Source organism: Bos mutus, chromosome 16, assembly GCF_027580195.1.
Source record: "Bos mutus isolate GX-2022 chromosome 16, NWIPB_WYAK_1.1, whole genome shotgun sequence".
NCBI lineage: Eukaryota > Metazoa > Chordata > Mammalia > Artiodactyla > Bovidae > Bos > Bos mutus.
Genome location: NC_091632.1, coordinates 51475974 through 51497490, shown reverse-complemented (window position 1 = coordinate 51497490; position 21517 = coordinate 51475974). Strand labels below are relative to the sequence as shown.

The 21517-nt window shown below is 40.4% G+C and overlaps 1 protein-coding gene across 1 annotated transcript in view; it reads left to right on the top strand.

The window, feature by feature from the left end:
• The window catches only part of PLD5 (phospholipase D family member 5), a 427594-nt gene that overhangs the window by 184753 nt on the left and 221324 nt on the right, over window positions 1-21517 (top strand). Inside the window, exon 2 of the mRNA XM_070384488.1 lies at window positions 17409-17545. Within this exon, the coding sequence (XP_070240589.1) occupies window positions 17409-17545 (137 nt within the window). The remainder of the gene's footprint in view (window positions 1-17408; window positions 17546-21517) is intronic.

Below are 21517 nucleotides of genomic sequence, written 5' to 3'. Positions count from 1 at the left end.
TGGCTGTAAATACAGATGAAGCTTCATTTGCTCACCCACTGCTCACCTTCTGCTGTGCAGCCCTGTTGCTAACAGGCCACTGATTAGTACCAGTCCATAGCCCAGGGGTTGGAGACTCCTGCTGTATGGTATAGCATGTGCCGCCTCCCCCTGGGAATTGTAACTGATCAACTCTTAAGAAGGCAGTCATCTCCTTGTCTTCTGAGTAAAATTCATCCTGCTGCTGCTACTGCTGCTAAGTCACTTCAGTCGTGTCTGACTCTGTGCGACCCCATAGATGGCGGCCCACCAGGCTCCCCCGTCCCTGGGATTCTCCAGGCAAGAACACTGGAGTGGGTTGCCATTTCCTTCTCCAATGCATGAAAGTGAAAAGTGAAAGCGAAGTCACTCAGTCGTGTCCAACTCTTTGCGACCCCATGGACTGCAGCCTACCAGGCCCCTCCATCCACGGGATTTTCCAGGAAAGAATACTGGAGTGGGGTGCCATTGCCTTCTCCTAAAATGAATCCTAGGTATATTTTAAAGCAATTGTACGGTATAGAAGAAAATGTACTTTTCATCTCATCTTTAGGATCCCCAAGAACATCATCTGTTACTGTTCTACACCTTTGGCAACAGACAAAAATCTTTTTTTTTCTCTCTTATTCTTTTCAGTTCTTTTTCTTAAAATTTTTTTTTATTTATCTTTGACTATACTGAGTCTTTGTTGCTGCATAGGCTTCTCTCTAGTTGCTTCGAGCAGGGGCTACTCCAGTTGCGGTGCACACACTTCTCATTGCTGTGGCTTCTCTTGCTGTAGTACGCATGAGCTCAGTAGTTGAAGCTCCCAGGCCCTAAAACAGGTTCAGTAGTTGTTGCCTATTTAATTGTTCCACAGCATGTGGGACCTTCCCAGCCCGGGTACTGAACCCATGTCTCCTGCATTGGCAGGTGGATTCTTAACCATTGAGCCACCAGGGAAGCCTCTTTTGTTCTTTTTTTCCCCCTCTTTTTGTGCACATTTGTGAGAAGCAGTGCTTTGGCTGGAAGTAGGGTGTGGTTGTACTGTACCCTCTAGAGGAATGTTATTCTTCAGTTCACATATACCTGGAGTTCAACAAAGAAGACAGGTGTTTGCACACAGCCAGCATTTGACTCATATCACAAGGTCATAGCATGTAATTTGTGTTGGAAATGAAGCATAGCCATGGATGTACAGAATACAGTTCCTTTCCCAAAGCAGCAGGAACAGAGGCCCCAGGATAAATATGATGATGGAAAATGGATTATCATAAAGGTTTTGACTCGAAAACATTGTGGAATAGCAGATGGCAAAAGGGGAGAAGCAAGTTGATTTAAAAGATTTCCAAGGGCATGGTCCTCAGGGTATTTTGAACACAGAAGTGGTAAACTTTGAAAAAGAACAACCTGCTTCAGTCATGAGAGCTATAGATCAAAATTGTTCAACACTTAGTTAAGCTTTAATGAGCAATTTAGAACTTGGATGAAGAAATGCATAGGCAGGTGTGGGGCTCTGGGGTGGTGGGACAAAGCAAAGAGAAGTTTTCAGGAAAGGTATTTGGGATGAAGAGATTTTTTGTTATCTGAGGCTGTCGCTGCTTGATTGTGGTTTGTTGAGCTCTGTGTTGGATTTGCATTCATTTTCTGCCACTTGGCAAATGCTGGTCCCTGGGTATATTACTCATCTCTTGTTTCCTAGTTAATAAGAATGGCGACAGCTCAGCAATATTATTGAAAGGATTAACAAACCTTTCCACTGAAATATTCCAAAGACTGAAAACAACACATATTTCTCTCATAGCTTGAGAGCATACCCACTATAAGTGAGAAATTTCTTAGTAGTCTCATATTATCTTAATATATTATATCTATATATCTATATGAACATTTCATTGTGCAGCATATTTGAAGCAGTGAAGACCTTGAATAAATGTTAGCTCTCTTTAATCTGTTGTCAACAAATGTCACTCCATTGGTTTACTGTAGTAACTGAAAAGCCCTCGTGTTCTTAAGGGTCTTCGTGTGAGCCACAGGTGACAAATGAAGTATATTGTGTAGGTTTACTAACATCCATTAACATATTAGTGTGGTTTTATTTGTGTGTTTGTTGGGAATTGATGAAAAGATGGATCTGCTAAAAGGTAAATTGAGTAACAGAGTAAAAGCAGATGTTTGAGACAGTAAACAGGGCACAAGTAAAGGGTCTCACCTTTAAGCATGACATTTTGCCTCAATATATGGGATGCAGGAGCTTCCCAGGTGGCGCTAGTGGTAAAGAACCTACCTGTCTACGCAGGAGTGGTAAGAGACACAGGTTCGATCCCTGGGTTGGGAAGATCCCCTGGAGGAAGGGATGGCAACCCACACCAGTATTCGTGCCTGGAGAATCCCATGAACAGGGAAGCCTGGTGGGCTACAGTCCATGGGGTCGCAAAGAGTTAGACATGACTGACTGAGCAGCCCAGCATGCACAAAGGGAGGCAGAGGGCAGTAGAAAGTGGCTGGGCACATGTATCTCCCTAAACTTACTGTAGGGAGAATAATATAACCACTGAAAAGTAGGCCTATCAGAAAAAGAAACAGGAGCTGCAAAAAGTATGAAATATAAGATGTGCTCCTGCTTAATCTAAGACATTGAAAAAATACACACACAAAATTCATAAAAGTAGAAAACAAAGAAAGGAAGGTAGCTTAACTGTAACTCAACTGTGATATTTTTAGCAATGGCTGGTTGTGCTCCCCTTCCCCAACACATACACATGGTTTTTTCTGTACAGTTCTTGGATCTTAGGGAACAAGCTGAGATTTATTTGAGAGGGAGCTGAAACCAGGTACATTCAGACAGGAATAGGCTGTGCTCATAAAGGATAGGCAATCAAGTGCCCTGGTGGGTTTCAGTGTCTTTGGTATAGGCACCATCTGAAGGGTGACTGGGTAGGTTATATTTCACCTGAGAACTTCACCCTGTGCATGTAAGTGACCTCAGGAACACTGTATACAAAATGAACCCCCCCCCCCAAAAAAGTGCCTGGTATTCTTACCAGGAGTGGAAGCTTTTTACCCCATATCTCCCACGGCTGGACTAATGGATTTAGCTAGTTATCTCCTCAGCAGGAGAAGCAAAGAGTACCATCTAAAGTCAGCCAGTATTGACTTCCTGGAATGTGGAAGAAAGTTTCTTAAGTGTGGACAACCCAAGAATGAGTCAGGGGCCAAGAGGAAGGCTTTGAACTATTTAGAAAAAGTCCTAAGTAGAGAGGAAAAGCTAATAAAGTCCAAACCCAGCAGTTGTTGGTTGTTGGGTTTTTCTTTATAATATACATTACATAAAGTTTACTGTTTTAACCATTTTAAGTGTATGATTCAGTGGAATTAAGTACATTCACATTGTTGTGCAACCATCAGCACCATCCATGCATACAACACTTTTAATACTGCAAAATAAAACTCTATTCTTCTTAAACAATAGTTCCCCATCCCTCCCTCCCTCTAACCCTTGGCATCCACTGTTCTACTTTCTTTATACTCTAGGTACCTAATATAGGTAGAATTATATGGTATGTATTCTTTTGTATTCAGCTTATTTCACTTAGCATAATGTTTTCAGGGTTCATCCACTGATGTGACATGTATCAGAATTTCTATCCTTTTTAAGGCTGAATAATATTTCATTGTGTGTGTGTATATATATATATATATATATATATATCTCAAAATGAACAGATATAGCTAAAGACACAATTTATTTATCCATTCCTCCATTGATTTGGACTGTTTCTACCTTTTGGGTGTTGTGAATAATGCTGCTAAGAACATGGATGTAAAAATCTCTGTTGGAGTCCATTCTTTCCATTTAGAAGTGGAATGGCTGGATCATATAGTGTTTCTATTATTTTTTGAGGAACTGCTAGATCATTTTCCATAGGGTCATCACCAGTTTACATTCTCACCAGCAATGCTCAAGGGTTCCAACTACTCCACATCCTCACAAACACTTTTTTTGTTTTTGTTTTTTTGTTTTCTTTGTTTATTTTGGATACTAGCCATCCTAACGATGATAAAGTAGTATCTCATTGTGATTTTGATTTGCATTTCCCTAAAGTGATATTTCGGAGAAGGCAATGTCAACCCACTCCAGTACTCTTGCCTGGAAAATCCTATGGATGGAGGAGCCTGGTGGGCTGCAGTCCGTGGGGTCGCAAAGAGTCGGACACGGCTGAGCGACTTCCCTTTCACTTTTCACTTTCATGCATTGGAGAACGAAATGGCAACCCACACCAGTGTTCTTGCCTGGAGAGTCCCAGGGACAGGAGAGCCTGGTGGGCTGCCGTCTATGGGGTCTCACAGAGTCGGACACGACTGAAGCGACTTAGCAGCAGCAGCAGCAAAGTGATGTTTAGCACCATTTGTATATCTTCTTTAGAGAAATGTCTATTCAAGTCCTTGGCCCACTTTTTAATGAAGTTGTTTATTTTGTTGTTGTTGTTGAGTTATTTGTCTGTTTATTTATCTACCACTGTTTCCCCAGGATATCAAGCCTCCTATGTGAGGCTGTCCTGGGACTAGGTCAAGTTCCTAATGTAGAATATGAGATTCCATTGCTTAGAATGAATAGCAAGGCAGCCATTCTCAGGTGCTTTTGTGGGGAGAAGCTGTGTTTACTATAAAAAATTAAACTCTGCTCTGTAAGGCAAGCGCTATGAAATCCCTGATTTGATGTCCTTGCAGTGCAAGAAACACTACTTAGACCTTTTAGAAAACTAGACAGCATAGTTCCTAGGGCTTGGATCTATCACTCCTGACATTCTCTGCCCAGAAACAGCCCTAAACAAACATCTAGCCTGATTCCACTGCCTGAGGACTCTGAAGGTAGGTGTGGGCAGCTCAGGGATCATGACCCAAAGACAGAAGATCAGGAAAGGAGAAGCAGGGTATACATACAAGTTATGTATACAGACTTGTATACATAACGGCTTTGTAAACTCTAAAGCCATATGTAATTGGTGATAGTTATCCCTGTCCATGTATATGGAACCTTGATAAGGAAGTAGAACCCACATCAGCCTTTGTGATAAATGGAGAGATTGATGGAGCATTGCTCCAAGGAAGAAAAGAAAGAACGTGAAAACCATACTTACTCTTTTTCTCTTCCCAGTTCCTTGATCTTTTTTAAAATTAATTCTTATTACAAGTATAGTTACTTTACAATGTTGTATTAGTTTCTACTGTAAGTGAAATGAATCAGCTCTATTTATACATATGTGCTCAGTTGCTCAGTCGTGGCTGAGTCTTTGCGACCCCATGGACTGTAGCTTGCTAGGCTCCTCTGTGCATGGAAATTTCCAGGCAAGAATACTAGAGGGATTGCCATTTCCTTCTCCAATGTATACATATATCCTCTCTCTCTCTTTTTTTAATTTCCTTCCCATTTAGGAACATTGAGTAGAGGTTCTCTTATGATCTTCTAATAAATTTATTTTGTGGCTTCAGAATTTGTAAGGTGTTTTGTTTTGCTTTTGCGGGAGTGATAAATATATTGTGGTAGGAAGGCATGAAAGCTTGAAGAGCAATTGCTATGAATGGCTAAACCAAAGGGAGATTTATGTATAGCCTGACAGCAACTCAACTCAGCTTCCTTTCAGCCTGAGACCACACTCTCTTTGCAGAAAGTGATTGTTCCGTGGCTCAAAGTGGTGCTTTGTTCAGATATTGCTACATTCTCCCTGGCTTCACAAAGCAGTGTTCTTATAGATTATCCTGCTAGGTATATGAAAGTAGCTATGCCCACATGTGTGGCTTGTGATGGACTTTTTTGCCTGAGTCTTTGAAAAAGAAAGTTGATAAATTAATGGTTTGGGGAGAGGGACAGGTTGGTATATGTAAAAGCAGTAGAAAACATTTTTCCTACAGTGCTGTTAATTAAACAAGATTTGAATTCTGTTGAAATCTGTTAAAGTATGTACTAAAATATTTACCTCTGCCCTTCTCCCTTCTACTCTTAATGACTTGACTTGTCTATATTACAAAAGTGCATTTCTTTATCCATTGCCTCAGGATATTATTATTTGTATTTTTTTCAGGGCTCCTTCCTGGTAATCAGGGTGGAAGGAGAGTAAATTCCCACAGAAGCTCCAGAGTGGATTGAGAGTTGGGAGGAGAGGAACAGGAGAAGACTGGGATGTGTAGGGGGAGAGGATTGGAAGTTTTGAAAAAGAGTAAGAACAGTGGCAGAGATGGAAAGCAGTGAAGAGATAAGGGATAGAAGGAAGTCCGAAAAGAGAGACTAATGAGGGAGACAAAGGGATGGGGAGGGGAGGAGGAGGAAAAGAGGCAAAGAGAGTTTGGAAGAAGTAAGAGGGAAAGGGGCCATCTGGATAGGCATTAGTCATGGCAATCCAAGATATGCTTCAGTTCACTGAATGTCTTTGCATGTCAACAAGAACTGTGAACTTCCAGATGTTCAAGCTGGTTTTAGAAAAGGCAGAGGAACCAGAGATCAAATTGCCAACATCCTCTGGATCATCAAAAAAGCAAGAGACTCCCAGAAAAAACATCTATTTCTGCTTTATTGACTATTCCAAAGCCTTTGACTGTGTGGATCACAATGAACTGTGGAAAATTCTTCAAGAGATGGGAATACCAGACCACCTGACCTGCCTCTTGAGAAACCTGTATGCAGGTCAGGAAGCAACAGTTAGAACTGGACATGGAACAACAGACTGGTTCCAAATAGGAAAAGGAATAGGTCAAGGCTGTATATTGTCACTCTGCTTATTGAACTTATATACAGAGTACATCATGAGAAACGCTGGGCTGGAGGAAGCACAAGCTGGAATCAAGATTGCTGGGAGAAATATCAATAACCTCAGATATGCAGATGACACCACCCTTATGGCAGAAAGTGAAGAAGAACTAAAGAGCCTCTTGATGAAAGTGAAAGAGGAGAGTGAAAAAGTTGGCTTAAAGTTCAACATTCAAAAGACTAAGATCATGGCATCCAGTCCATCACTTCATGGGAAATAGATGGGGAAACAGTGTCAGACTTTATTTTTCTGGGCTCCAAAATCACTGCAGATGGTGACTGCAGCCATGAAATTAAAAGACGCTTACTCCTTGGAAGGAAAGTTATGACCAACCTAGACAGCATATTAAAAAGCAGAGACATTACTTTGCCAACAAAGGTCCATCTAGTCAAGGGTATGGTTTTTCCAGTGGTCATGTATGGGTGTGAGAGTTGGACTATAAAGAAAGCTGAGCACCGAAGAATTGATGCTTTTGAACTGTGGTGTTGGAGAAGACTCTTGAGAGTCCCTTGGACTGCAAGGAGATCCAACCAGTCCACCCTAAAGGAGTTCAGTCCTGGGTGTTCATTGGACTGATGTTGAAACTGAAACTCCAATACTTTGGCCACCTGATGCGAAGAGTTGACTCATTGAAAAAGACCCTGATACTGGGAAAGAATGAGGGCCGGAGGAGAAGGGGAAGACAGAGGATGAGATGGTTGGATGGCATCACCGACAATGGACATAGGTTTGGGTGGACTCTGGGAGTTGGTGATGGACAGGGAGGCATGCTGCGGTTCATGGGGTTCATGGGGTTCATGGGGTTGCAAAGAGTCGGACATGACTGAGCGACTGAACTGAACTGAAGAACTTTCAGAAATTAGTGCTGACTCATTAAGTAGGGAGACTGGTAGCTAGAAGTGTCTTATTAGAGAAGCATGGTGTTGTTGCCAATGAGACCCTTGCACTGAGTGGCAAATTAAGATTAGACGGCTTTAAGTTCCATCCCACTCCAACTCCAAGCTTCCCTAAACACACCCCTTTATAACTGTGGTGTGTGTGTGTGTGTGTGCATGTGTGTTCCTTTTTCAAATAAGAGGAAACTGAACACAGGGGATGACAGATAAAATGTGCTTTTTTGCTCACTTCACTGGTATACCCAAAGTCAATCCTTGCTTTTCTTTACATTTTAAGTAGTTTAAAATAAAGATTGTTGAGTTTTGTCAGCAATGTTTTTCTTTTGCCTCCAACTGGATAAAATATCAAACTTTACTGTGATCAGGAAGTAATTTATAAAAGAAACATAAAACAGTCTTAACCAACTGACTTTCACTGTAAGTTGAAAGGACTTGGACTTACTTTGATATATTGAAAGATTCAGAGCTTTTTCTCAGCTCGTTAAAAGCAGAGTGTAGAATACAGGGCTTTTGAGGAATAAGCCCTCAACTTTTCAAAGACCAGCTGTCAATTTGTTATTACTTTTTGTTTAACTTTATCTATAATGGAAGTGGGGGCACAAAGAACATGAAAGTATAACATTTTAGCCATTAAATATTGGCTGCTTCTTATGGACTCATATAAAGCAGTCTTGTTCATTCACTAATATTCAAAATACCTTGTTTCTCTTCATGATGAGTATAGAGGAAATCCTTAATTCTGTATCCCAGAAATTAGATGTGCATAGAAGAGAAGGTGGGAGGCAACAGAATTGGCCTGCTCAGATGGACAGGGAGGCCTGGCATGCTGAGGTTCAGGGGTCGCAAAGAGTCAGACACAACTGAGTGACTGAACTGAACTGAACTAATGGAACTCTTCCATGAAATGGATCACAGTCACATCCCTCTCCCCAGCCCCATAGAGGTATAGATCATATTGTATTATACTTCTTTGCCCATCCTCCACAATACAGATCTACAGACTGCAAGTATGTGGTCATTAAATGCAGAGTTAATTAATTTAGCACTTTTCTGTATATAGGAAGATGAAACTTTGAGGTTGCATATTCAATTCTATGAGTGCTGAGAAAGATAAGGAAATTTCAGAAGAAAAGTTTTAAGTTATCAGAGGTTGGTTCATGAACTTAAAGGAAGGAAGGTATCTCTATAACAGAAGTGCAAGATGAAGCAGCAAGTGCTGATGTAGAAGCTGCAAGAAGTTAGAAGATCTGGCCAAGATAATTAATGAAGGTGGCTATATGAAATGACAGATTTTTTTCTTTTGCCCCCAATTGGATGACATATCAACCTTTACTGTGATTGGGAAAAAATAATTTGTATAAGAAACATGAAGCAGTCTTAACCAACTGACTTCAGAAAAAAATCTCCAATCACAGTAAGCAGAAAGGACATGGGCTTACTATGATATATTGAAAGACATATCAGTGTGGACAAAACAACCTTATATTAGAAGAAGATGCCATCTAGGACTTTTGTAGTTATAGTGAAAAGGTGAAAGTCACTCAGTCTGGTCTGACTCTTTGCCATCCCATGGACTATACAGTCCATAGAATTCTCCAGGCCAGAATACTGGAGAGAGTAGCCTTTCCCTTCTTCCGGGGATCTTCCCAACCCAGGAATCAAACCCAGGGCATTGCAGGCAGATTGTTCACCAGATGAGCCATAAGGGAACACTCATAGCTATAGAGAAAAGTCAATGCCTAACTTCAGAACTTCTAAAGATAGGCTGACTCTCTTGTTAGAGGAAGCCAATGACTTTAAGTTGAAGCCAGTGCTCATTTATCATTTCAAAAATCCTAGGGCCCCTAAGAATTACATTAAATTTACTCTGCCTGTGCTCTATGAATGGAACAACTGAGTCTAGATGATATCAAATCTGTTTACAACATGGTTTACTGAACATTCTAAGTGTACTTCGAGGGTTTCAAGACTTCGTTGAAGGAAGTAACTAGAATTGGAAGTAGAGTCTGAAAGTGTGACTGAATTACTGCAATGGTCAAACTTGAACAGATGGGGAGTTGCTTTTTATGAATGAGAAACCACAAAGAAAGTGGTCTCTTGGGATGGAATCTATTCCTGGTGAAGAGGCTGTGAAGAATGTTGAAATGACAACAGAGGATTGAGATTATTACATAAACTTAGTTGATTAAGCCATGGCAGTAGTCGAGAAGACTGACCACAGTTCTGAAAGAAGTACTATGGTGGGTAAAAGATAACATTGCCATTGCACGTTACAGAGAAATCACCTACGAAAGGAAGAATCAACTGATGTGGCAAACTACACTGTCTTATTTTAAGAAATTGCTGCAGTCACCTCATTCTTCAGCAACCACCACCCTGATCAGCCAGCAGCCATCAACGTCAAGGCAACACCCGCCACCAGCAAACATATGATGACTCACGGAAAGCTCAGATGATGGTTGGCACTTTTAGTGCCAATAAAGCATTTTTAGTGAAGATATGTGCATTGTTTTTTTAGACATAATGCTGTTTTACACTTAATAGACTTCACTATGGTGTAAACATAAATTTATAAGTACTGGGAAACCGAAATATTTGTGGCTTACTTTATTATGATATTTGCTGTCCCTGGTGGCTCAGAGGTTAAAGCGTCTGCCTGCAATGCGGGAGACCTGTGTTCGATCCCTGGGTAGGGAAGATCCCCTGGAGAAGGAAATGGCAACCCACTCCAGTATTCTTGCCTGGAGAATCCCATGGATGAAGGAGCCTGGTGGGCTACAGTCCACGGGGTCACAGAGAGTCAGACACAACTGAGCAACTTCATTTTCACTTTATGATGATATTTACTTTATTGCAGTCATCTGGAACCAAGCCTGCAATATCTCTGAGGTGTGCCTGTATAGTGTCTGTCATTCCAAAGTTCCTTCCAGTTCATTCTATCACCTCTACACTTAGAGCTCTCCTTTATAGCTGTTTGTGTTTTCCAAGGCAATGGTACCCCACTCCAGTACTGTTGCCCGGAAAATCCCATGGATGGAGGAGCCTGGTGGGCTGCAGTCCATGGGGTCGCAAAGAGTCGGACACAACTGAGCGACTTCCCTTTCACTTTTCACTTTCATGCATTGGAGATGGAAATGGCAACCCACTCCAGTGTTCTTGCCTGGAGAATCCCAGGGACGGGGGAGCCTGGTGGGCTGCTGTCTATGGGGTCGCACAGAATCGGACACGACTGAAGTGACTTAGCAGCAGCAGCAGCATGTGTGTCTTGGGTATTCCCAGGTGGCACTAATGGGAAAGAACCCACTTGTCAAGGCAGGAGAAGTAACAGACATGGGTTCAATCCCTGGCCGAGGAAGATCCCCTGGAATAGGAAGTGGCAACAACTCCAGTATTCTTGCCTGGAGAATCCCATGGACAGAGGAGCCTGGTGGGTTACAGTAAGGTCGCACAGAGTTGGACACAATTGAAGTGACTTACCATGTATGTATGCATATCTGTCTTGGCTTTGATCTCCTTGATCAATCTAATTTACAGTAAATCTTCAAAATTTCTTGTCCATCGAAGGTAACTTTTAGTTGTCAAACACTATTATAGAATTATCATTATCATTATTATATCTGTTCTTCATCTCTAATGATTTAGTATAATATTGGGAGTAGGTTCTTGTGCTCAGTTAACATGTTGACTCAAACTTGAGTTTTTGCTTTCCGTCCTGATATTTTGGAAAAGATGCCATCTCCACTACAGTGTTATCCTTTGTGTTAGCTAATTTTGATCTCTTTAATTTTTTTTCATGTTCAATTTTACAAATAAAACTTCTTCTGTTATGGGAATCCATGGGAAAGTGTATAAATAATAAATAAACAGGGTTATAAAAAACAACAATCACCATTTTGATTTTTTAGCCCTTTCCCCTTATTATTTATTCATCAGTTATTCAATAAATGTTTATTGATCATGTCTGCCATGCCATGCATGTAGATTTAGGCAAGATTGTAGAACTCAAAGAGCTCAATTTAGTGAAAAAGACCAAAAGGTAGAAAATTCATGCATGATCAGATAATGAATTTGCATGTCCTTGAAAGGGAAAAAATATAAGCCTTATGTTACTGTAAAAATAATTTTCATTATTGGTCTGGCAAAAAGAGTGAAAATTTCCTAAAAGAGGGACACCCTTAAGTACCACTGGGAGAACTGTATTAGGCATTAAAAAAAAAAAAAGGCAGACTGTGTAGCTGGAGTTTTATCTTTCAGTTCAACATGTGCTCAGATGGATAAGATCTTCTGCAATTGTTGTAAAAATTCTGAAGAAAACTGAGAAATTCTGTTCCCTGTTGAGGTTATGGCCATTGCAGATCCCTCCCTGTGCTCCTTTTGAGTGGGGTAGACATTAAATAAATGTTGCAATATGACTGTAGTGTCTTGGTTTTCTAGGCAGTGCATCACTAAACAATAGAAAAAAGTTTTTTTAAGTGTTTGGTAATGTGTTGGGAAGATTTTCCCTCTCTTCCATTTTCTGGAAAAATTTTTATGGAATTGATAATGTTTATTTCTAAAATCGATGCAAAGAAATAGAGGAAAATAACAGAATGGGAAAGACTAGAGATCTCTTCAAGAAAATTAGAGATACCAAATGAACATTTCATGCAAAGATGGGCTCAATAAAGGACAGAAATGGTATGGACCTAACAGAAGCAGAAGATATCAAGAAGAGGTGGCAAGAATACACAGAAGAACTCTACAAAAAAGGTCTTCATGACCCAGATAATCATGATGGTGTGATCACTCACCTAGAGCCAGACATCCTGGAATGTGAAGTCAAGTGGGCCTTAGGAAGCATCACTACAAACAAAGCTAGTGGAGGTGATGGAATTCCAGTTGAGCTATTTCAAATCCTGAAAGATGGTGCTGTGAAAGTGCTGCAGTCAATATGCCACAAATTTGGAAAACTCCGCAGTGGCCACAGGACTGGAAAAGGTCAGTTTTCATTCCAATCCCAAAGAAAGGCAATGCCAAAGAATGCTCAAACTACCACACAATTGCACTCATCTCACACGCTAGTAAAGTAATGCTCAAAGTTCTCCAAGCCAGGCTTCAGCAGTACGTGAACCATGAATTTCCAGATGTTTGATCTGGATTTAGAAAAGGCAGAGGAACCAGAGATCAAATTGCCAAAATCCGTTGGATCATTGAAAAAGCAAGAGAGTTCCAGAAAAACATCTATTTCTGCTTTATTGACTATGCCAAAGCCTTTGACTGTGTGGATCACAACAAACTGTGGAAAATTCTTCAAGAGATGGGAATACCAGACCACCTGACCTGCCTCCTGAGAAATCTGTATGCAGGTCAAGAAGCAACAGAACTGGACATGGAACAACAGACTGGTTCCAAATGGGGAAAGGGGTATGTCAAAGCTATATTGTCACCCTGTTTATTTAACTTCTATGCAGAGTACATCATGCGAAATGCCAGGCTGGATGAAGCACAAGCTGGAATCAAGATTGCCAGGACAAATATCAATAACCTAGATATGCAGATGATATCACCCCTATGGCAGAAAGCGAAGAACTAAAGAGCCCCCTGATGAAAGTGAAAGAGAGTGAAAAAGTTGGCTTAAAACTCAACATTCAGAAAGCTGAGATCATGGCATCCAGTCCCATCACTTCATGGCAAATAGATGTGAAACAATGGCAACAGTGAGAGACTTTATTTTCTTGGGCTCCAAAGTCACTGCAGATGGTGACTGCAGCCATGAAATTAAAAGACAGTTGCTCCCTAGAAGAAAAGATATGACCAACCTAGACAGCATATTAAAAAGCAGAGACATTACTTTGCTGGCAAAGGTCTGTCTAGTCAAAGCTATGGTTTTTCCAGTAGTCATGTATGGATGTGAGAGTTAGACTATAAAGAAAGCTGAGAGCCAAAGAATTGATGTTTTTGAAGTATGGTGTTGGAGAAGACTCCTGAGAGTCCCTTGGACTGCAAGGAGATCCAACCAGTCTATCCTAAAGGAAATCAGTCCTGAATATTCATTGGAAGGACCGATGCTGAAGCCAAAACTCCATACTTTGGCCACCTGATGAAAAGAACTGACTCACTGGAAAAGGCCCTGATGCTGGTAAAAATTGAAGACAGGAGGAGAAGGGGATGACAGAGAATGAGATGGTTGGATGGAATCACTGACTCAATGGACATGAGTTTGAGTAAGCTCCAGGGTTGGTGATGGGCAGGGAAGCCTGGCATGCTGCAGTCCATGGGGTCGCAAAGCGTCAGACACAACTGAGCCACTGAACTGAACTGAACTGATTTCTAAAATGATACCACCTAAACTTGGAGTTTCTTCTGTGTGAACATTTTAAATTTAAAAACTCATTTCCTTTAATTGATATAAGGGTATTAAGTTTACCTGTTTCTTGTTGAGTGAGGTTTAATAATTTTATTTTGCAAAGTTGTCCATTTTATCTACACTGATTAATTTCAACTTATTCATAATATTACCTTCTTTATGGTTCATTTTATGTGACTTTATAGAGCTTTTTTCAATTTGTGTCTTCTTTCTGTTTTCATGTATGTATAGCTGAAAATTTATCAATTTTATTGATCTTCCAAAAGAACCAGGCTTTTGTTTCATTGTTAAATCTTCTTGGTATTTTCAATTTTCTCTTTAAATGAATTTTGGTCTGTATTATTTCCATTTCTCCAATTTCATTTTATCTTGCTTTTTTTTTAAAAGAAATTCTACGTTCTTAAGTTAGAAGTTTAGATTATTTAAGAATTTGTTGCTGTTGTTCAGTTGCTAAATTATGTCCAACTCTGCGACCCCATGAACTGCAGCAGGCCAGATTTCCCTGTCCTTCGCTATCTCCCCAAGTTTGCTCAAACTCATGTCCATTGAGTCGGTGATGCCATGAGTAGGCTTTTCAACTCAAGTGGCCAAAGTATTGGAGCTTCAGCATTAGTCCTTGCAATGAATATTCAGGGTTAATTTCCTTTAAGATTGGTTTCATCTCTTTACTGTCCAAGGGACTCTTAAGAGTCTTCTCCAACACCACAGGTCAAAGGCATCAATTTTTCAGCGCTCAGTCTTCTTCATGGTACAACTTTCACATCCAGACATGACCACTAGAAAAACCGTAGCTTTGATTATATGGACCTTTGTCAGCAAAGTAATGTCTATGCTTTTGATTATGCTGTCTAGGTTTGTCACGGCTTTTTTTCCAAGGAGCAAACATCTTTTAATTTCATAAATGCAGTCACCGTCTGTAGTGATTTTGGAGCCCAAGAAAATAAAATCTGCCAGTGTTTTCTCCACCCCCTCCACCCATGTGTTTGCATGAAGTGATGATCTTAGTTTTTTGAATGTTGAGTTTTAAGCCAACTTTTTCACTCTCCTCTTTCACTTTCATCAAAAGGCTCTTTAGTTCCTCTTGGCCTTCTGCCATTAGGGTGATGTCATCTGCATACCTGAGGTTGTTGATATTTATCCCAGCAATCTTGATTCCAGCTTGTGATTCATCCAGCCCAGCATTTCACATGATGTATTTTGCATATAAGTTAAATAAACAGGGTGACAATATACAGCCTTGACATACTCTTTTCTGAATTTTGAACCAGTTCATTGTTCCATGTCTGGTTCTGACTGTTGCTTCTTGACCTGCATACAGTACCCACTATATGAACTGGTTCAAAATTCAGCTTACAGAGATGCATGTTAGTACAATATACTAACAATGGCACTCATTTAGTGCTCTTTATTTGGGGGGCACCGTTCTAAGTACTTACATAAAGCATCTTATTTAATTTAATTTTTAATAACAATTCTATAAGGCAGTTGTTTTATTATGCCCATTTTACAGACAAAGAATCTAAAGCATAAAGACTAAATACTTGCCCAAGGGCATACAACTATTAAGTGGCAGAATCCAAGCAATCTTTTTCTAAAGTCTGAGCCTTCAACAAGTTTACAGTGCTGCTTCTTAAAAATAAAATTAGTGAAGATTCAAGGATGAATGCCAAGTAAAGAAGCAAGGATGAATGCATAATCTGTTCTGCAGAATTTTGCAGAGTTGATAAGCTTGGCCCATAGATTTGCCTCTAGCTCCCAAACAGTGTGAAAAAGAATGAGCTGCAAGATTTACAGTCACCAAAATGTGGAAATGAACCTTTTTTTTTTTTTTCAGGAAGGTCACTGAAAGAAATCTCTTGTTGCTCTCCATTTGCATGGTGATTTTCATTTCATTCATTCACTCTGTATTTGTTTATACAATAACCACCTCTTGAGCACCTTCTATTTGTTAGGCTCTTTGCTTATTGCTTGTAGATGGAAGGAATAAAACAACCCATGCCCTAGAGATACCCAGAGCATGTGGTTAAAGATCAATGGTATATCTTACTTGTGTTTTCTCCCACTTTATCCCCGAATGTGCAGTAGAACATAATGACAGGCACGAATGGATTTGGAACAGGTTCTTCTGTGAGATGAGACCTGAGGGAAGGTTAGAAAACACTAGAAAGAAACAACCATTTGAACTGATGGTGCCTGGTTACAGAAACATCATTATTTCCAAACTACATCTTTCTGTGTAATCTGTAACCTGAGGCTGCCCCTGGACAAACTGGACACTGTACTTTAGAAGATTCCATGATTCTTTGGAGACCATGTGGCTGCAGGGATGAAGGGCAGGAGGGTGGTAGGAGGAAACAAAGCCAGCTGGTTTCACCAAAGCTCTGAAATCCATGTGCGTGTGCATGCATATCTGTGCATATATGTGTCCCATTGCTAAGAGAGTACTCCTGGCTGCCTGGTCAAAGGTCATTCTTGCTCCTTCTGAAAATACTCCCTAGAAGCTGCAAAAAATATTTTTAAAAATGGTTCTTTCTCCTCTTCTCCCCATCTCAATTTATCTAATAAAAGGAATGTAGGCAAAATTATTTGTCCCAGTGGTCATGGCTCTTGCCTAGTAACATAGCCTTATTTTCTGCCACCTTTGACCATGAACCCCAGGATATAGGGATAACATGATAACACTTGGGCCTAAAGATAAGGACATGATTTATTTTGACACCTGAAACTTGGGCTTGGGTTTCTAAGTGAAAATCATATCAACACTATGAACGTTGGTTAAGATTTTATTCAGTGTTTTGAAATGCATGATGTCGCCTAAAGACCCATGATGCTGGCATCTGATAGATTCAGTTTTTTGGTCAAAGTGCAGAATTCATCCTGACCACAGAGGGCATCTTTCCTGAAGTCATTGCACCATAAAGATCTTAAGAAGAAGATGAGATGGGAAAAGTGAGAGGATACAGAGTTTCAATGCAGTTTTCATAGTGGTGGTAACAGGGAACTGAGAATAATTACTGAGGTACCTTGTGTTTCATTTTTAATTTGCAGTAATGGGCCTTATAGTCATCTTTTCTGGACTACTTTTGATTAGAAAGAAAAAGAGCGAATTCATTTGGAAGTCTTGATGTAGCAGCTGAATTATTTAATAGATTACATATTTAGCAAGGGTTTGAAAGTTATGTTAAGGAATAAGCATAAAGGTCTTAGACATTTCACCCAGAGAGTAGTGCTGCTCTGGCAGCAACAAAACTAACTCTTCCCCAAAGGGTTTTGCATGGAACTTTTAAAAAAGCTGTCATAGCTTGAGGTTCCTAAGCCAAAGCTGCTTCACTTACTTTTCTTTATCTTCTTTCTCTCTTGCAGTCCCAGCAGAAGTGCATCGTGATCTTTGCGCTGGTGTGCTGCTTTGCCATTCTTGTTGCATTGATATTTTCAGCTGTGGATATCATGGGAGAGGATGAAGATGGACTGTCAGAAAAAAATTGTCAAAATAAATGTCGGTAAGAGGTAACAAACAGAAATTTAAAAATTCTCTTTTAGGGAGTGGGTGAGAAAATCAGAGGGGGTCCTGGACAGTGAGAGACAAATATCATAAACACGCATGAGCACCTAACTGCCCATTGGGTTAAGCTGAGGCATGAGTCGCTGTCCACTGCTGATTTTACATTTATTTAGACTAAGGGAATAAAAATGAATCATACTTTACTTCACTTTACAGTTTGGGAATATTCTGTACAGAAGTGTGTTGACAAAATGAAATTTTGCAACAACCTGCCTTTCTGGAGACCTCTGTGTGTGAGGTTTTGATTTGTTCCATAATAAGCTCAGCAGTAATGAAAGCCTCCACAGACTGAGGACGCCGTGCTAGTTGTTGTTAATCAGAAGTTAAACACACATCTCAGGGAAAATTCCAACTTAAAATTAGGGATCAAATAAATAAGCATATCTATGAGAAGACATGCACTTCCTCAGTCTGTCCCAGTTTAGCACAAAGTTTATTTTTCATCCAGAAATTACAACAGCTTTATTGTTACATATCTGTATTATTTTTTCTTCAAGTACACTAAATAACATTTCCCTAGGGTCACTTCTGACTGCAGAGCCATCATAGCATGGTTTTATCCTCATAAATCTCCTCATCCAACTCCTCCCTAGGTGCTACTTTGTTTTTTGAGGTTCGTAGGAGAATGTAAAAAAGTACCAAGATGTGGCAGAGAAACAAGAGGTTTATTTTTATGTTTGTGTGCTGCAGAGTCGAAGTGAGGCCATAAAATTACATGGTTATTAGGAATTAGTGCTTGTAATGAATTTTAAATATTGTTTTTTCCCTTTGAAAAGCATTAGTCAAAGTGCCCCTCTTTTCTAGCTTAAAATCAACCACAGCCTAGTAATATATATGTAAGTTTTTATCCTAGATATTTTGCCTTGAGGGTTGAATGTCCAACAGAAAAAAAATCTGGATAAGACAATAGAAATTTGGGGTTCTTTTTAACCCATGATACATTATAGTTTAATTACTAGGCAACCGTGCTGTATAGAACGGGTACAAGAGAGAAATCAGTATACATTTTAGGTTATTCCTTCATGCTAGATAGGTGTTCCTAAATATGTTTACTTCCCAGACTGAATTTGGGAGGAAAATTATATTGGGATTATCAGGAAAGCAATAGAAAAGCAATAGATCATCATTATGTTCCTCCTGAAAACTGTCTGCGTCATGACCTTGTGCTAATCTGTTACATGACACATATAAGCACACTGTGGGCAGGGGGCCAGTGACTCATACTTATTCACGGGGGTGGCTCAGCCCCTCCCTCTCACCTCACCTGTAATGAAGACTGCTGAGTACTTTAAATGGCAAACTCCAGAATCTAGAAGGCAACTTTGTAAAGATCAAACTGTAATGACTTCCATAAGACAAAATACCTAGGATCTTTTAACAAACGTTATGAGTTATATGTTTTTTACAACAAAAAAAGGGGAAACCTTCAAATTATGCCTATTTTCACTTGGAGAAATCTATTATAAAATTTAATCTAATTTTAATTTTCAACTCATACAACTGGAATTTGACCTAGTTATTTCTTTCATCTTAATCAATAACTAAATCCTGATGACTCAATATTGCTTCTCCCTCCATCTAGAATGTATTCTTCCAATTACCAACCATTTTCCTGCTTTCTTTTCCTTGGGTAGTTGCAATTATTGCCTTGATCTCTAGGTTGCATGTGCTAAGTTGCTTCAGTCATGTCCGTTTCTTTACGACCCTATGGAGTATAGCCCACCAGGCTCCTCTCTCCATGGGATTCTCCAGGCAAGAATACTGAAGTAGGTTGCCATTTCCTTTTCTAGGGGATCTTCCCAACCCAGGTGTCGAACCCAAGCCTCTATATCTCCTGTTTGGCAGGCAGATTCTTTACCACTAGTGCCACCCTGGAAGCCCTGCAACTCTTTTCCAGAACTTGCAGCCCCTCCAGATCTTCCTTATTTATTTTCTCCTGCATTCTCAGCCTTGTCACTTTTGTGTATCTGCCTAGGTTATGTCTGGCTTCCTCCTGTCCTCATCCTGAGAAGCTTCTGCTTTTTCTCCTCTCTCCAGAGCACAGGGTGGAGGCAAGGCAACTGCAATTTCTTAAACCCCTATCCAATCCCAGTCTCCAGTGGGACAGTCCATTCCCCACCATCAATCGTTCTCATTTTAATTTGATGAACTTTTCTTATGTCAGTCACTATCTCCTTATCACTATAGGCAACATTACCATCTAACTTCCAGGACTCCCTCCTTTTGTACCTGGCTAACAGACCTTCTGGGCTGGGATGGTGGCTCAGCAGTAAAGAATCTGCCTGCAGTGCAGGAGATGTGGATTTGATTCCTGGATCAGGAAGATCCCCTGAAGAATCAAATGGCAACCCACTCCAGTATTCTTGCCTGGGAAATCCCATGGATAGAAGAGCCTGTCTGGCTACAGTCCATGGGGTCGCAAAATAGTCGGACATGACCGAGTGACTAAACAACAATAGGCCTTCGAACCACCAGTCCCATCTCTTGCCATCATCATTAGTAACTGTAAAAATTTTCAATACCCTAGCTTTACTGTATTTAACTACTTCAAGTCAATACATTTAGTGTCCACTTTGCCTTTGCACCTGCCAGCAAACTGCTCTACCTCCCAAGTAGCTTAATGTAGTGAAAGACCATGGACTTTGAAATTTGAAAGATTTGGATTCAAATGTACATTCCACCACTTACTGACTGTGTAAACTTGGGCAAGATATGTAATTTATGTTATTCACCTTTTTGCATAGCAACAAAGGACTGAACAAGGAGTTGCAACATAGTTCATGAGACAGTCATGGTGACTGTGGTCAGAAGTGCAGTGGGAAAGCCAGAGGAGGTTTAGGGGAGTGGCCTGGCAGAGTAGAAAGAGGAATGGGTTGCCCCTCCACTCCTGATGGGTTATGAAAACTGTTTTAGTTTTATTTCCCTTAAAATGGTAGATTAAACAAAATCTCTCTCACAAGGTTTTATGAGGCTTCAGTAAATTGTATAAATCTACAACCAAGCCACAGGAAACTCATAACAAGCAATATATAAATGTCAGCCCTCTCCCTGTCCCTTCCTAAGCATACAGAATCCCCCTTCTCTAGTCGCAACTAGCTTCCTTCCCACCACCGCCCCCCAGCTTCACACTCATCCTGAATCTACTCTTCATCTTGATTTTAGTAGTCTTTGATTCTGTGGAGGTAAACAAAGAGAATGAACGTATGAGAATGAGTGAAGTAAACATGAGAACAGAGCTATTGATCCAGAGCTTGCTGTGGCAAGGCAGTTCACCTCAGTCACTTGTGTTTTAGCAGAGACTCAGAGGCAGGCAGCGGAGGGGGAAGTTCATCGTGGTGTGCCCTGTTGGCCTGGTGGAGCTGGAGGCAGGCTAGCTAGAAGCAGGCATCCTACGTGATGGGTTAGGGGTATGTATTTGTTTTCTCTGGTTGGTTCTAAATTGGAAGTAGGGACAAAAATTAGGGAAGATGGCAGTTATTAATCAAGTTATGGCTATCTTGATTTCAGAAGTTATTGTTTAGTTTCCTGGATTATTATTAGAGATAGCAATCCTCTTTCCTATAAGTCTGACTTAGAGCAGGCTGACTTCCTGGGCTGGTTATTATAGATAAGAAGTTGGTTTCCTGGGCAGGTTGCTGCAGGTTATGAGGTCAGAGTTCTACCATATATATATATATCCATACACACACACACACACACACACACACACACATATATATATATATGTGGACTGGCTATTACTGATTTGCATATTCAATCTCCCTTTTCCCTAAACCTCCTCCTATACTACCAGCCCCTTCTGGTTTCGTTTTGTTTTTATCCATTTCTTAGACCATGACCAGTGTGTCTTGGATACTTACTGTAGCATCCTGTACTCTTACTTGCCTCCTTGGATCTTGTGCCTCAACCA